Source organism: Hemicordylus capensis, chromosome 13, assembly GCF_027244095.1.
Source record: "Hemicordylus capensis ecotype Gifberg chromosome 13, rHemCap1.1.pri, whole genome shotgun sequence".
NCBI classification, from domain to species: domain Eukaryota; kingdom Metazoa; phylum Chordata; class Lepidosauria; order Squamata; family Cordylidae; genus Hemicordylus; species Hemicordylus capensis.
The window spans coordinates 10729693-10745236 of record NC_069669.1 but is presented as its reverse complement, the minus strand read 5'-3'; the positions used below and the strand labels follow the sequence as shown (position 1 = coordinate 10745236).

Genomic DNA, 15544 nt, shown 5'->3' with positions numbered 1-15544 from the left:
ATTAAACACCCATTTAATTTTTTTCCGTATCAAAGTCATGGCAGATCTGAAATTAATTGCAATCATTTCATTAAACTGTTGATTTGGGAACAACATGTAGTGCTGTTCATCATAACGATCAATAAATGTACAAAGAAGAACATCAGCTTACAAGCCTGTTCATTCCCTATTTTGTTTCAACAATCAGATCACCCCAGACCTTTCCAGAGGAAGAGCACCAGCCTGCTTGCATGCAGAAGGTATAAATATGCATAGCAGTAGTAATAGCAGTAGAAGTAGTATTTTAACAGGTGGTTTGGCACCTGGGAGCCAGGTATGCAACTAAGCACATATCCTATTGTTGCATCATGAGTATTTCCAGATGGCAGTTTATTCCATCACAAACACAAATTGCGATGAGCAAAACAAAAGGACGTTGTGCAATTTTTTGGCACCATCTGCTGGCCATTTGCTGACAATCCATGAAAAAGATATGTGGCTGCTCCTTCATATCTAGTTTGATCCTAAACAACGAAAGAGGACGTTGCTTTGGTGCTAGCTAGCACTGCTTACCTGTGTTCATATTTACATTCCACCTGCTCAACCGGTGTAATTTAAACAGATATGACTTCTAAAGTACTACAAGTCTCCGGTATCCTGCAGGTATTTTCCTGCAAAGAAACTGACCATGTACAAGGCAGCACTTGAAAGAGCTTAGCACTCTGGGAAGTGTGAACCCAATGTTGAGTGAAACATCATACAGCACCAGAACATTCTTCCTGAGCTAGTCCAATTTGGAAGTAAGGGCAAACATAGGTTTTAGTGACAAGTTCACAAGAATAAGATTTTTATAAACACAAATCAAAACAATCACGTTTGCAATGTTGAGTTTTCAAAACATGGACAAATATTTAAGAAATAGCACATTAAGGTCTTCACAACTGCCTCCCCAGAATGATGATATTTATCATAGGAGCATAGGAAGCTGCCTTCTACTGACTCAGACCCTTGGTCTTGGGGTAGCAAGCATGACTTGTCCCCTTTGCTAAGCAGGGTCCACCCTGGTTGCATATGAATGGGAGACTAGATGTGTGAACACTGTAAGAGATTCCCCTCAGGGGATGGAGCCACTCTGGGAAGAGCAGAAGGTTTCAAGTTCCCTCCCTGGCGGCATCTCCAAGAGAGGGCTGAGAGAGATTCCTGCCTGAAACCTTGGAGAAGCTGCTGTCAGTCTGTGTAGACAATACTGAACTAGATGGACCAATGGTTTGACTCAGTGTAAGGCAGCTTCCTATGTTCCTATGTCCATCGAGTGTATTGTCTACGGTGTATTGTCTACACTGACTGGCAGCAGCTCTTCAAGGGTTCAGGCAAGTGTCTTTCTCAGCCTGGAGATGCTGCCAGGGATTGAACCTGGGACCTTCTGCATGCAAGCAGATGCTCTACCACTGAGCTACAGCCCCATCCCCTAAGGGGGATACCTTACAGCAGGGAGTGCTCACATGTAGAAGCTCTTATCACGATCAGTGAGAAGAGCTTCTGGCATGTCTGGACGAGCAGCCTTCAAGCCCTGGGTGGCCAGATCGGCCGCCCACATGACTGCTGGCTCCGTCACAGAGCCGGTGGAGGCTGCAGGGACTGGGCACCGCCTGGCCCCCGGAAGCTCCAGGATGCCCCGTGCAAGCGCGTAGGGCATTCTGGAGAGATGCCCGAGGCCGGGAGGCTGGTTGCAGCCAGTGGCAGCCCATGAGGAACAAAATGAGGTGAATAGAGTGCACATTTTGTTAACCTCATTTAAGGGGAGGGGGAATTAGGTGGGCTAGCCTCCTTGGAACCACCGGGCTCACCCGTGAGCCCAGGGCTTCCGACGATCAGTAGAAAGCGGGATAGGTTCCCTTAGCCCACTTTCTACTGATCGTGGGAATAGCTTCGCTGTCTCCCATCCAAATGCAAACCAAGGCAAACTCCACATAGCCAAGGGGATGATACATGCCCACTATTCCAAGACCAGTGTAATCCAGAGCCCTGCAGCCAATCAACATGGCACGTGCGATGAGATTCAACAGCCTCGAGAGTCATAGGAACATAGGAAACTGCCATATTCTGAGTCAGACCATTGGTCTATCTAGCTCAGTATTGTCTTCACAGACTGGCAGCGGCTTCTCCAAGGTTGCAGGCAGGAATCTCTCTCAGCCCTACCTTGGAGATGCTGCCAGGGAGGGAACTAGGAACCTTCTGCTCTTCCCAGAGCAGCTTCATCCCCTGAGGGGAATATCATGCAGTGCTCATACATCAAGTCTCCCATTCAGATGCAACCAGGGCAGACCCTGCTTAGCTATGGGGACAAGTCATGCTTGCTACCACAAGACCAGCTCTCCTCTCAAGACCAGCTCTCCTCTCGTATCTTCATTTTATTTGCCAGAACGGTGTGCTGACATCGGTTCTCTACCTGATTACTCGCTAGCCACATAAAATCAATGCCTAATTATTATTATTATTATTTTCCTTTTTTTTTTTTACACACTGAGTTGCTATGGAGATAGGTTGTCTGGGAAATCTTTCTCAGCCTTAATACAGCATTTGGTGACCAATGTTACTTTAGTGATATGGTACATCTAGTTTCAGGGGCTTTCTCCAGACCACCATCCAGTTGTCTTGTTAGTCAAGCCATGCGGCTGGAACTGAACAAGCCTTTCACATCAGAAACGGAGAAAGGGAGAGAGACGTATCTGTATTGGAGGAGATCCTTTTCCAAGTCTGATCCAAGTCAGTTATGGAGAGCTAGTATGGAATGAGCTGCAAATAGCCCATGATCTGGAAAATGTACTTTGGTTTTCATAAGAAATGCCAAGGTCCTCTGGGTGCCTAGGTTGTTTCCTCTAACTGCAGCATAAAGTTCTGTAGGTCCTGCCTGGGAAATTCAGTTGTCCAATGGCAACAGCTTCCCCAACATTTTTGTGAAGCCACAAAACCGGGAGAAAACAGCCTTGTATTGTGATCAGAAGAGGTAGCCCTCCAGAGGATGGGTTTGCTTGCTTAAGTCTTGGGGTTTGGGTTCAGGCAGGAGTTTCAGTCTTCTTAAGAACAAAATGTGGGGGCAGGGGGCAGGGGTGGTTCTGTCCTTTTCTGTCTCCAGAGCAGAGTGTCCAGGTTTTCAGATAAAGGTTCAGAGGCAGGAGAGTTCTGCAGGCTTCTGTGGAAGAGTTAAGCAGGCTTTTCGGAAGGATCCTTGGGTATGCTTGGCGGTTGTGAATCGTCGTCTTTGCTTTGACTCAGAGGAGGGGGCCATGTTGTCTTCTGGTGGAGATGGCTAGAAATCGGAAATAGCGGTTAGGGTATTCAGAAGCCTGAAATACAGAAAGCTGCTGAGCTAAGCCAAAAAAAGAAGGGTGGGGTGGGGGACGACACAAAACCAACCAAACAGAAAGAAACACCAGACACAGCATCTAAGGGAAGAATCAGGAATCCAGTGGATCACACGAGAAGAGATTCTGATCCCTGCCTGCAAATGCTCTTCCCAGAGCGGCCCCATCCCCTAAGGGGAAACCTCTTACAGTGCTCTTACAGGAATGGAGTCTCCCATTCCAATGCACACCAGGGTGGACCCTGCTTAGCAAAGGGGGCCATTCATTCTTGCTACCAGATCTCCTCTTTCCCCAATCCACACTGAAAAGGAGCTGGGAGGTGAAAATTGTCTGCAGCTGATGGAAGTCTCTCAGGGACAAACTGAATGATGAGGACGTTCTGTTTCAGGAAGCGGTGGGCGGTCTGGCAGATTGTCCGGATCTGAGAAGAGGAGTGTTTGATCCAGAAATAAACTCCAATGCTTTTCAGCCATTTCAATGCTTTTTTCATTCCCCCCCCCCAAAAGGAGCCTTTGATAACTGGGGAGGGGGAACCATTAAGGCCTAAGGCGAATCTGGTTTAGCAGTGAACTCAGAGAACTCTAGGGGAAGGGTATTTGCACCACCCACTAGCCTGTGCTTAGAAATGTCCGCTTATTGCGACGCTGCCAACTCCGCCCCAGTCTTCCTTCTCAATGACAACAATAGAACCAGATGCAACGGCACTGGTGGATCTTTGCCCCATGTTCCCCTTGCCTCTGCTCTTGCCCGACTGTTATACTGTAAGCTTCTTGGGGCAGGGACTGAACTGTCACCTGAAAAGTCACAAGGCTCCATGTACAGCGTAAACAGAAAGAACATCGTCGGGGCAGTGTATATTCCTCACTTGTGGGGGGCAATGAAATAAGGAGGGAAAGAGGCAGAGGCCTTATCCAGGACCTGGATCCACATCCCCACTTTTGATAATTAAACTTAAAGGGAAACGGGAGGTATCTTGTGCTGTATTGGGGGGCTGGAGCATCTATTTTGTCCCCGACACAGCATTTTTTAGGGAGGAGGCAGAGACGAGAAGCCATTGTTGCTGCTGGAGGGGAGTGGCTGACGAGATTTGAGGCTCTGAGCCATTCATTGGGAGTCTGAGCCCCATGGGGCACCCCCCTAATGAAACCCCTGGTTTCAGGCAGGAATCTTTCCCAGCCCTACCTGGAGGTGCTGCTGCTAGGGAATAAACCCAGGACCTTTCGCAGACAAAGCAGATGCTCTAAAGCCTGATCCCCTAAAGTAAGGCCCCAGGACATAGAGTACCTTTACAATACTGAAGAGTAAGGTAAAGGTAAAGTGTGCCGTCGAGTCAATGTCAGCTCCTGGTGACCACAGAGCCCTGTGGTTGTCTTGGGTAGAACACATTGCCTTCTCCCATGCAATGTGAGATGATGCCTTTCAGCATCTTCCTCTATCGCTGCTGCCCTAGTGGGGATTCGAACCGGCAACCTCTGGCTTGCTAGGCAAGTTACTTCCCCACTGTGCCATTAGGTCATTTGACAGAGATATTTGTATTTCTTTTATTGCCCCCCCCCACTTTATCAAACATCCCTGTTAGAATGGATGATGGATATACAACTTTTTTAAATGAGCTGATTGCTGTGTATCTACAACACTGTGTGTGGCCAAATTTTTTGTGCAGTCGCATGCCAGATCAGGGCTGAGCTGATTTGAGTTATCGGTGTTTTGTATTACTGTATTATTTTCATTCTGTTTTGTATTGTTTCTGTGACGTTGGGTCAATGACTGTAATAAAGCATTCATTCATTCATTCATTCATTCATTCATTCATTCATTGGAAGCTGCCATATATCAAGTTGGACCCCTGGTCCATCGCACTTGGTATTGTCTACACCAGAGATTCTCAACGTTGGCTCCCCAGATGTTCTTGGATTTCAGCTCCCATAATCCCCAAGCAAAGGCCACTGGGGCTGGGGATTATGGGAGCTGAAGTCCAATAACATCTGGGGACCCAACGTTGAGAATCCCTGGACTACACTGACTGGCAGCAGCTTTCTTGGGTTTCAGGCTGTGGTCCTTCCCTCTTCTCCCTGGAGATGCCAGACACTGAACCGGGGGCTTTCTGCATTCCAAGCAGCTGTTCTACCCCTGAGCCTCAGCCCCTCTCCAATAATCAAGGAAATAGTGTCTAGATACTTACTCCTTGTAGTCTGGGGTTCCGTCACTAGCTGGGCAGTCATCATACAGTACAGCTGTCCATGCAAGCAAAAGATCAGAAAGCATCATCACATCCATGCAAAACACAGCTCAACAGAAACAATCACTATAACGATTACTATCATTACTTATATACTGCTTTTGAAACACAAAAGTTCTCAAGGCGATTCACATTGGAAAAGAATAATAAGGAGAAGATGGTTCCCTGTCTCCAAAGGGCTGACAGTCTAAAAAGAAATACAAGACAGACACCAGCAACAGCCACTGGAGGGATGCTGTGCTGGGGATGGATAGGGCCAGTTGCTCTCCCCCTGCTTAATAGAAAGATTATTATTATTATTTATTTATTACATTTCTATACTGCCATGCACAAATGTCCAGTGGCCATTTACAAAAACACACGCAAGAAAGCCACCACTGAAAACCAAGCACTAAAACAGTTAAAAATTTAAAACAACACACACACACACACACACACACACACACACACACATTCAGATTGTGTATTATCCTTTATAGAGAAAGTTTGAATTGTGTTAGAAGAGAGTGTTTATTAAACATTTATTTGGCGGTATTGTGTACTCCCACCAATTATAAATTATATAGTTTTTAATGCTCCATGCATATTTTTAAAATTTAAGTTTGTAGACTGTTATAAGGTGGTGGGTTCTTGTTGGGTCCTTTTGTACATCGGGTCCTCTTCAGTGTACCAGTGCTCAAGCTAACCACTACACAGAAGATAGGTGTGTTCATTTGTTAGATTTATGTCTTACTTTTCCTCTGGCATGCTCAAGAGATAGTTGGGGCAGACCTGCTGTTAGGCAGGCCTGGAACTTCAGCACCTTGGACAGGGCATCTTGATGTAAAGGCTGTCCGGGATTAGGGAAAGGAAAGGTTGTGCTGTCGAGTCGGTGCCGACTCCTGGCAACCACAGGGCTATGTGGGTTTTGTGGTAGAATACAGGAGGGGTTGACCACTGCACAGTAAGATGCCTTTTGCCATTGCCACTGAAGTGAACACCCGCCTCCTGCCCCTTCCTATATCACTGCTGCCCAATATAAAAATAAAGCGTGGCGTCCAGTTGGTGTCCTCTCTTGGAGACCACAGAGCACTCTAGTTGTCTTTGGTACAATACACAGAGGTACTCTTACCCCTGGACTTGGGGGCCAAAATCCAGAGCCTCCACACCCCCTGGGGCCCCCCAAACCCTCTTTAATCTGTCCTGGGTGGTGTGGTTTGTTCCCCCCAAAACCTACGTATTAAAAAATGATGCTTAACTTGCAGTGGGGGCCCTCCAAAGGCCTTTAGGCCCAGGCTCCAAAATTACCTTGGTGCACCTCTGAGAATACAGGAGGGGTTGACCATTGCCTCCTCCCGCGCAGTATGAGATGATGCCTTTCAGCATCATCCTATATCGCTGCTGCCCGATATCAGTGGCTACAAATATATATTTACTGGGCAAAGTCTGCACCTCCTTAAGTGGCACAGTGGGGAAATGCTTGACTAAAAAGCAGAAAGTTGCCAGTTCGAATCCCCGCTGATATGTCTCCCAGACTATGGGAAACACCTATATCGGGCAGCAGCGATATAGGAAGATGGTGAAAGGCATCATCTCATACTGCACGGGAGGAGGCAATGGTCAACCCCTCCTGTATTCTACCAAAGGCAGCCACAGGGCTCTGTGGGCACCAGGAGTCAAAATGGACTTGACGGCACACTTGACCTTAGGCAAAGTCTGGGAAGCACACTGCCGAGGATTGGAACTAACAGCCTCTTGCTCCCTAGGCAAGCTGCTTCCCTGCTGTGCCACCACAGCTGATTCGCTGGAGTTAATCCATGCATGCAAGCTCTGAGAAGACCAGGGTACAGAAATGCCCATGGCTGAATATGAAAAGAGGCTCGGCCTCTGAAAGAGAACAGACCTGCTTCCTCTGGACTGTTCGCTTATCATGAACTTCCACTGCCTCCTCTGTGTAAGGCAACTTGAAGCAACTCACCGTCCTTTGCAGGGTTAGACAACATGGCGGGCTCCAAGAGTTCTTGCGCCTCCGCTATCAACAAGTCCGCAAGCTCGGAAGAGGGAAGAGAGGCTTCGGCGGCCAGCCCTGTTTTATCCTCCTCTGCTTGCACGTCGACTCTTGCAAGGAAAAATGGATTGTCTGAGCGCCAAGAAGTCCCCGGTTCCAATCTCACCTCAGCCACAACTTTACTAGATGGTTTTAAGCAAGGCCCTCTGTCTGCAATACCGGGGTAATATTGGCCCACTTTACAGAGACTGAGACAACCTGTGTGGAATTACTGAAATAAGCTTCGTGAAACATTTTGACTGAGATGACCAGTGACCATAACAAAGATCTGAATCAGACCTATGTGAAATTCCTGAGATAATCCCTGTGAAATGAGACAAATGGGCTGCAGTTACTCTCACATGGGTAACATCTTGTTTGAACTACTGCAAGGCATCACATGTGGGACAACCTTTGAAGACTGCTTGGACATGACAACTGATGCAAAGCAGAGTTGTCCGCTGATCAACTGGGACTGTGCATCTGGAAAGGAACCTGCCACTTCTGAAACCACAACACTGTCTCTGGGTTTGTTTCTGAGTACAATTCAAAGTGATGGTTTTACCCTTTAGATCCCTAAATGGCTTGGGATGTGGGATTGTCCCCTCCCACATAAATCTGTCTGTTTGCACCTCTTATCCTAGTGACCACCAGGGGCTAACTGGGCAAAGTGGCACCTTTTTAACGTGGTGATTCTCTTTTATTTAGCAGGGGGAGAGTAATTGGCCCTATCCAGCCCCAGCACAGGACCTCCAGTGACTGTTGCTGGTGCTGATCTTATGTTCAGGGTGGGTATTTTTAAAACTGCCTTTTGTTGTATGTTACTCTGAGAGCTTCAGCAGAAGAGCAGTTAATAAATAGACCGGAAAACGAACCGAGACACTCCAGAAGGGCTACAGAAATGCTGATGCCCCAGAATCCTCCTCACCTCTTCTCATCCGATAATGTGCAGGATGTGCTCAGAAGTTTATGGGCATTCTGCATGAAAACAGAAATGGAAAAGGGCCCGCGTTACAGGATGGGAAAGGTCCAGAGTTGTCAGAGCACCGACAGGACTGGCGTCATGGGTGGACCCCGTCAGGCACAGACCTGAGGGCTCACGGCCTGCTCACCTGGCCAGATCCTTGGCAGGGGCAACAACAGGGGTGTGGGTCAGCTGACAGGCTTGTGCCATGACTGCCTTCACCACTGGGCACCCCCATCAGCCAATGAGAACCATCCCGGAGAGGCTTCTGCATCTGCATCATCACAGGACCTGGAGAATGTTCCTATTGGCCTATGCAGAAGGCTTCAAGTTCCCTCCCTGGCAGCATCTCCAAGACAGGGCTGAGATGAGAGACTCCTGCCTGCAACCTTGGAGATGCAGCTGCCAGTCTGGGTAGACAATCCTGAGTGTGATGGACCAACGGTCTGACTCAGGATATGGCAGCTCCCTATGTCCCTTTGAGATGCTGCCAGGGATTGAACCTGGGACCTTCTGCATGCAAAGCAGACATTCTACCCCTGAGCTATGGCTCCATCCTTTCTTCCACTCTCCCCTGGCCAAGGGGATTTCTCCTAAAAATCCTTGCAAAGGCACAAGGGTCTTTGGGGGGCAGTTACTGCCAACAGCAGCTCCACTTCTTCTCACCCTCTAAGGGTGTGGGGGGGTGCTTCCACCCACCCATCTACCACCACTTGGTAAGTGGGGGGAGGCAGCAAGCTGAGGGGTTGGGGATCCAGCCCATCCTGGCACAGCCCCTACTCCCACCCACCCACCCAGGCCAATCAATTATCTCCTCAATCGGATCGAAGGGGGTGACACTAATCAGATTTTCCCTTTCCGAGTTAACCGTTCTTGACACTAATCCCACGAAAAACCTGCCACAATCCATAGGCCTGTGCAAATCCACGAAAGCTTGATTGAAACAATCATGTAGATTTTAAAGACCAATGCTACAATCCGGCTGTGGTGAATATTCAAGGGGTGTGTGTGTGGTGGGGGTGGTGGGGTGGGAGACATGACCACTAGAAAAATCTCTCCTGGGATGGCTTTCAAAGTCCGCTTGGTGGGCCAGGATACTGATCCTTTTGCTACCTTCATTCTCTATCGGATTGGTGCAGCTGAAAGCAAAGGGTTACAGCAAGGCTGGGCCTGGCAGAAGATTCAGCAAAAGCATCTGAAAAGGAGCTCTGAAGGTCTAGGCTTCAGAGAATGCTGTGTCACCGGAGCCTGCAAAATGTTCAGCTGATCAGGATCCACCAACACAGATCTCTGCAGCATCCAGGCTCACAGCGGGATGGTCCCTTCTGTACAACACAGACTCCGCTCCTCGGAGGAAGGATGGTTTTCCCTTGAGCAGAAAGAGAAACCCCTGGAATGGAGGCTTGGAGAGATGTCCCTTTGGACACACGTGGAAGAGAACAGCTGCTCTCTGCCACCGTATAAAGATGGAGAGTAAGACCTTTGGTGATTGTGGCTGGGGACGAAAGGGAGTTGAAGCCCAACCACATATAGGGACCCAAGGCTGGGAATCCCTGCTTTAGGATATATGGAAGGAGAGCTGGTCCGGTGGGAGCAAGCATGAATTGTCCCCTTTGCTAAGCAGGGACTGCCTTGGTTTGCATTTGAAAGGGAGACTACATGTGTGAGCACTGTAAGATATTCCTTTTAGGGGATGGAGCCACTCTGGGAAGAGTATCTGTAGGTTCCAAGTTCCCTTCCCGGCAGCATCTCCAAATAGGGCTGAGAGAGAGAGAGACTCCTGCCTGTAACTTTGGAGAAGCTACTGCCAGCCTGTGTAGGCAATACTGAGCTAGATGGACAAAGAGTCTGACTCAGTCGAAGGCAGCTTCTTGTGTGCCTATGTTCCTATGACATACATATCTACACTATGGCCTTGTTTCATTTTTTTAATCATTCGAACTGCCAGGACTTCTTTGAAAGAACCCTGAAGGTCACAGCCTTCTGAGGTTGCTGAGAATTCTCTGTTGGAGAAATCAGAGTTCTCCCTGGCAACTGATGTTCTGTAAGAGGGGTGAGGATGGGTGAGTGGGAGATCTTCTCGTAGCTCCCCTACAAAGAACTTCAGGGTTCCTTGGAGAGAGGGAATGCTTAATGGACCTGATTAAGTCTGTAACAGAGGTTCTCAAACTTGGGTCCCCAGTGTTTTTGGACTACAAAACCCATCACCCCCAGCCACAACAGCCGCTGGCCTATAGTGTAGATATGCCCTTTAAACAAAAGGTGATAACCAGAGATCCCTGTAACAGGGATTCTCAGATATTGTTGACAACAACTCCTATCATCCCCAGCTGCAATCGCCTTTGGCTGGGGAAGATGGGAATTGTAGCCAACAACATCTGGGAATCCCTGTTACAGAGAACACTGGTGATAACTCTCACCCAGCAAAGCTAGGCCAGAATATTCTTTGCTCCTACCCATTTCAGACACCCCATTCACATGGTGATGTATACTTGGGTGCAGCCTCTGCCCTGGGTATGCATGGTTGTGTGAATGGGTGTGTGTGTGTGTGTGTGTATACACACACACACACACATTCACACATTCACACAACCATGCATACCCAGGTCAGAAGCTGTACCCAGGTAAACATGGTCATGTGAATGGGGTGAGAGTCTGATAACAACCCATTCCATGGCTCCGTGTTTGTCATCAAATGGACCAGGCAGCCATCAAGAAACAGCTGCCTCCTTTGTAGCCATCACCTGCACAAACAGCAGCAGTTTCCGGTTGCAGATCTCCAGCCGCTTCCGCGTGACCTCCGATTTCCTCAACTGGCCATCAACCAGGGACAAGTGCTTTTTCAACTCTAGGATGTCACTCTGGTTTGGAGGGAGAGAAAAACAGAAAGAGAGCTGATCAAGAGAGGCCTGAAGAAAATGGAAGACCTTCCCAAAGTAGGAAGTGGGGGGTAAGGTTAGCTGGCCTGAAAGACTCTACGCCCCACCTCAGAGGATGGGTTGGGACCCCCTTCCTCAAGGTGCCACACACCTGCAGCAAACTGTGTATGTCCCACAGGGAATTAATTTTAAATATTCTCCTAGTTACATGGGATGTCAAAAGGAGCAGAAACTGGGGCAGAGCAAACTGGAGGAATAACAACGCCATTTCTCTCACCCCTAGAAGATGGACTGGGCCTTGGCTACTGAAGAGCAAAGCCATTTGAGACTTGAATGACAGGTACTCTGGAATTTTTTTTGGGGGGTGGCGGCGGCGTGGGGGGTGGTTAGAACTAGAAGCACATATTACTCAAATGTGCACACATGGGCATGCACAAAAGCCGGAATATCAGCATCCTGCATTCCGAAGCTTGAATTCTGAGATCTCTAAAGGAACACTGGAAACTGCTTTATACTGACTCAGACTCTTGGTCCATCTAGCTCCATATTACCTGTGGCCCTCCAGATGTTGCTGAAGTACCACTCCCCACTCCTTCAGCAACATCACTGGTTGGGAACCCCCTGATCTACACTGACTGGCAGCAGCCCTCCAAGGATTCAGGCAGGAGCCTTTCCTCGCCCTACCTGGAGATTCTGATTCAATCTGAGTGGGATCTAAAATTAACTGAGTGGACATTTTTTTAAAAAAATGTGAGCATGCACACATGTGCACTCCTTAGAGGGAACAGTGGCCACCCCCACTTCCCACCCAAAATTCATTTCCAGCCGTCTCCTCTCTTCGTGCAGTCTGACCTCTGCTTCTGAAGCTTGCTTGCTTTTCTTCCCGACGAGCTGCGTTTTCAGCTCAGCAATTTCAGCCTCCAGCAAATGGATCACTTCCTCGTAGTCTTGCTCCGCGCTGTGCGCTTGCCGCTGGGACACCTCTGCTACCTGGAGCTTGTTATGCAGAGACCGGTTCTCAGAGAGGAAGCCCAGTGCCTTCTGGGATGGGGTGGGGGGAAGAGAAGGAGCCGTGACTGCCAGGTGAGAACCAACCAACCAATCCATTAGCTTGCCCGCCATTTGTTATTTTATTCTGTTTATTAGGAAGGTAGGAAGCAGCTTTATTTTCGGACCCTCCCCCTAGCTGAAGGGTATCTCCTTCCAAAGGCAGGGGAGTAAGATTTCCAGCCATCAAGGAACATTCATGTTATTTTGTTCAAGGCCATGCTCAGCTCATATCCCATTAGCGTATATGTGAAGTTGGTGGTTTTTGCCCCAGTGTGCATCACTTTACACTTGCTTACATTGAACCGCATTTGCCATTTTCGCCCCCAGTTTAGAGATATCTTTTTGCAGCTCCTCCAAAAACAAATTACCCACATAACTGATTCGTTTGTTACTTGCACAACACAAGAACCTTTTCAGCTACCCAACCTCTTTGCTGACCTGATTCAATCTCTGGAGCTCGTCTTCCATGGAGTTCTTGTTGCTCTCCACCTCCTTCAAAAGAGACTAAGAAAAGGATTAAAATGTCATCACATCACCCAGTCAGGAAATCCTTTTCACAGAGCCCTATCCTGCGTGTGTGGCTACGTAACTTCACTGCTGCTGCTACTACTACGATGACAAATTTTTATATACCGCTCTTCAACCAAAGTTCTCAAAGTGGTTTACATAGAAAAATAAATAATACATCTGTGATGTCATTATAACATAATGACACTATAACATAATGACATCACAGCCATGATGGCTGTGATGTCATTATACCATGCTGTGGACGGGGCTGCTGAGGGCAGTGGGCGAGTGTGGCAGCAGGAGTGGCAACCAACTTGGACACTGGCCGCCACCAATGTCACAATGCCACTGGTCTATATTACAGGCAACTAGGAGCAATCCAATCAAGTATATCCTTATTGTCATCACCATATACCACTTGCATATTGTGGCATTTCCTCTTTCCCAGCCTCACAACCACTGGGCAGAGAGGCCTCAGAAGGATGCAGAGCAGGTTCTAAGCACCCTCTCTTCCTCCTCCATCTGCCAGGGAGAGGGAATCCTTTGCTCCTCCCCAGGAGCCCATACAGGCAGCCACCCTCCATTGGCTTCCTCATCACTGGCTTCAAGCCCATTATGTATGTCCACAGGGTCAGCCACCACCCCTTTTAGCCCCTCCCCTAGCTTCCATCCCCGCCCTCCTGTATTCCGCCTGTTAGCCCTTAAAGGGGCCGCCTTACAGGACTCCATTTCCTCTCCCTGCATCACCCCCCAGGGGATGATGGGAGAGACCCGCTAGCTCCAGGTGGCACCCAGGCAATGGCTTGTCAAGCCATTCTGGCCCAGTCAAGGATGGCCGTCGTCTCAGCTTCCTCCCCCTGCCCCACCTCCCAGTATGGTTGCCGTTGGCTTCGTGCACAGCTGGGCAACCTCCGGCCACTGATCTGCTCGCTGCCCAGTCAGGTAAGTGCCCCGCCCCGCTGGGCATCCGGAGAGAGTCCCGACGCATGCACGGGACCCCGGCTTCAGCTCCAGGGCTCTTGGCTGGCAGATACCAGTATGCTTCAGACCTAACAAGCCCGACCAATAGATCCTCACCTTTAGCCTCCGGACTTCTTGGCGCAGGTCTGTCATTTCTAGCTGCAGCTGCTCCAGTTCTTCGCTGTCATTGCAGCTGACCGAGTCGAACGTCTGGAAAAAAGATCATGGGCAAGAGCCGGTTAGTGGGCCACACTGGGGTTAGGATATTTGGATCTCGGCCAACCTGCTCCCAAAGCAACGATAAGCCGTAACAACCCCAGAAAACAGGTTGACAATGGAAGCAGCTAATCCAGCGAGCGAATTTTGGATTTCATGGGGATTCAGTCTCTGGGCCCTGAAATTGTTAAAGAGATATGCACAGATCAATCCATCCTTGGCTGTGTTATCAGAGTGGCAACGGTTGCTCCAGGACAGCTCAAGATTAGTTGGAGTTGGCTTCACAATGGCTTGTCTCTCAGCCTCTAGTAAGCTGACAGAAGGCATCCCTTGAAGGTAAGGAAACAGCTTGGGAGTGGTTAATCCTTCTTTCTTAGCCTTAGGAAACATACATTCAGCTGCTTCCTTCAGACTGTGGCACACTTGAAATCTGATGGCATTTTATTGCTTCCTTTCTACATTCCGTTGAACCAGCTGAGACCAGAAATAATTATGAAATTAACTCTTGAAGTACAGACTGCAGTTGTGAGTTGCGTGTGAACAAATGCAAAGCAGTTAAAGCAGGGCTCTTACACAATACTCTATTGGGTAAAATGGAGTGAAATGGTCCACAGATCCTGGCCACTGGAACCATCTCAGGGGATGAGCGTTCAGAGTGATTCTGGGCAATATCTGCTCCCCTACTAGATGGGTGATTGCATTGTTACACTTACAGCTTTCTGTGTGTTCTCACCCACTTCTTTTCCCTACCACCAAACCATTAGGGTAAAATTGCCATCATTTCTGCACCGAGCAAAAGGGTCAGGGTTGGGGTAACAACGAACAAATGGTGGTACTCTCTCCATGGAGTAATCTTTGGAGGACATCCCTGCCCATTTTCATTTCCATTCCTCGGATGACATCAATGGAGCTTTATAATAGTTTTTGTGTGCTTTTAAAAAAAACACCTTCAAAACCTTTTAAAACATCATTGAAAATGTGGCTGCTGCAGGCTCGATGCCAGTCAGGAAGAAAAAAGCAAGATAACCCACTGAAAGTCATGCCATACTATCACCTCTTTGCAATCTCTAGGGGTGCAAGACCTTGTCTAAAATCACCATGAGCATTCAACCCCCACCCCCACCCCCCCGATGGTTGGCTCATTTACTAAAGCTGGAAGCTGGAAGCAGAATCAAATCAGTGGCACAAAGTTCTATACAATTCTCCACAACACGTGCAACAATGCCCATAGAGCCTACTCTGTGTGTGTGTGTTTCCTTGGAATGAGAACATAAGAACAGCCCTGCTAGATCAGGCCCAAGAAGGCCCATCTAGTCCAACATCCTGTTTCGCACAGTGGCCCACCAGATGCCGCTA

The 15544-nt window shown here is 48.5% G+C and overlaps 1 protein-coding gene across 1 annotated transcript in view; it reads right to left on the bottom strand.

Moving 5' to 3' along the window:
* Positions 1-2263: 2263 nt before the first annotated feature.
* Positions 2264-15544, bottom strand: part of LOC128336582 (syntaxin-binding protein 4-like) — a 46349-nt gene continuing 33068 nt past the window's right edge. Inside the window, exons 15-22 of the mRNA XM_053276464.1 lie at positions 14090-14182; positions 12941-13006; positions 12305-12493; positions 11318-11434; positions 8538-8587; positions 7541-7680; positions 5527-5578; positions 2264-3289 (exon numbers count right to left, since the gene is read on the bottom strand). Of these exons, the coding sequence (XP_053132439.1) occupies positions 3184-3289; positions 5527-5578; positions 7541-7680; positions 8538-8587; positions 11318-11434; positions 12305-12493; positions 12941-13006; positions 14090-14182 (813 nt within the window). The 3' untranslated portion in view covers positions 2264-3183. The remainder of the gene's footprint in view (positions 3290-5526; positions 5579-7540; positions 7681-8537; positions 8588-11317; positions 11435-12304; positions 12494-12940; positions 13007-14089; positions 14183-15544) is intronic.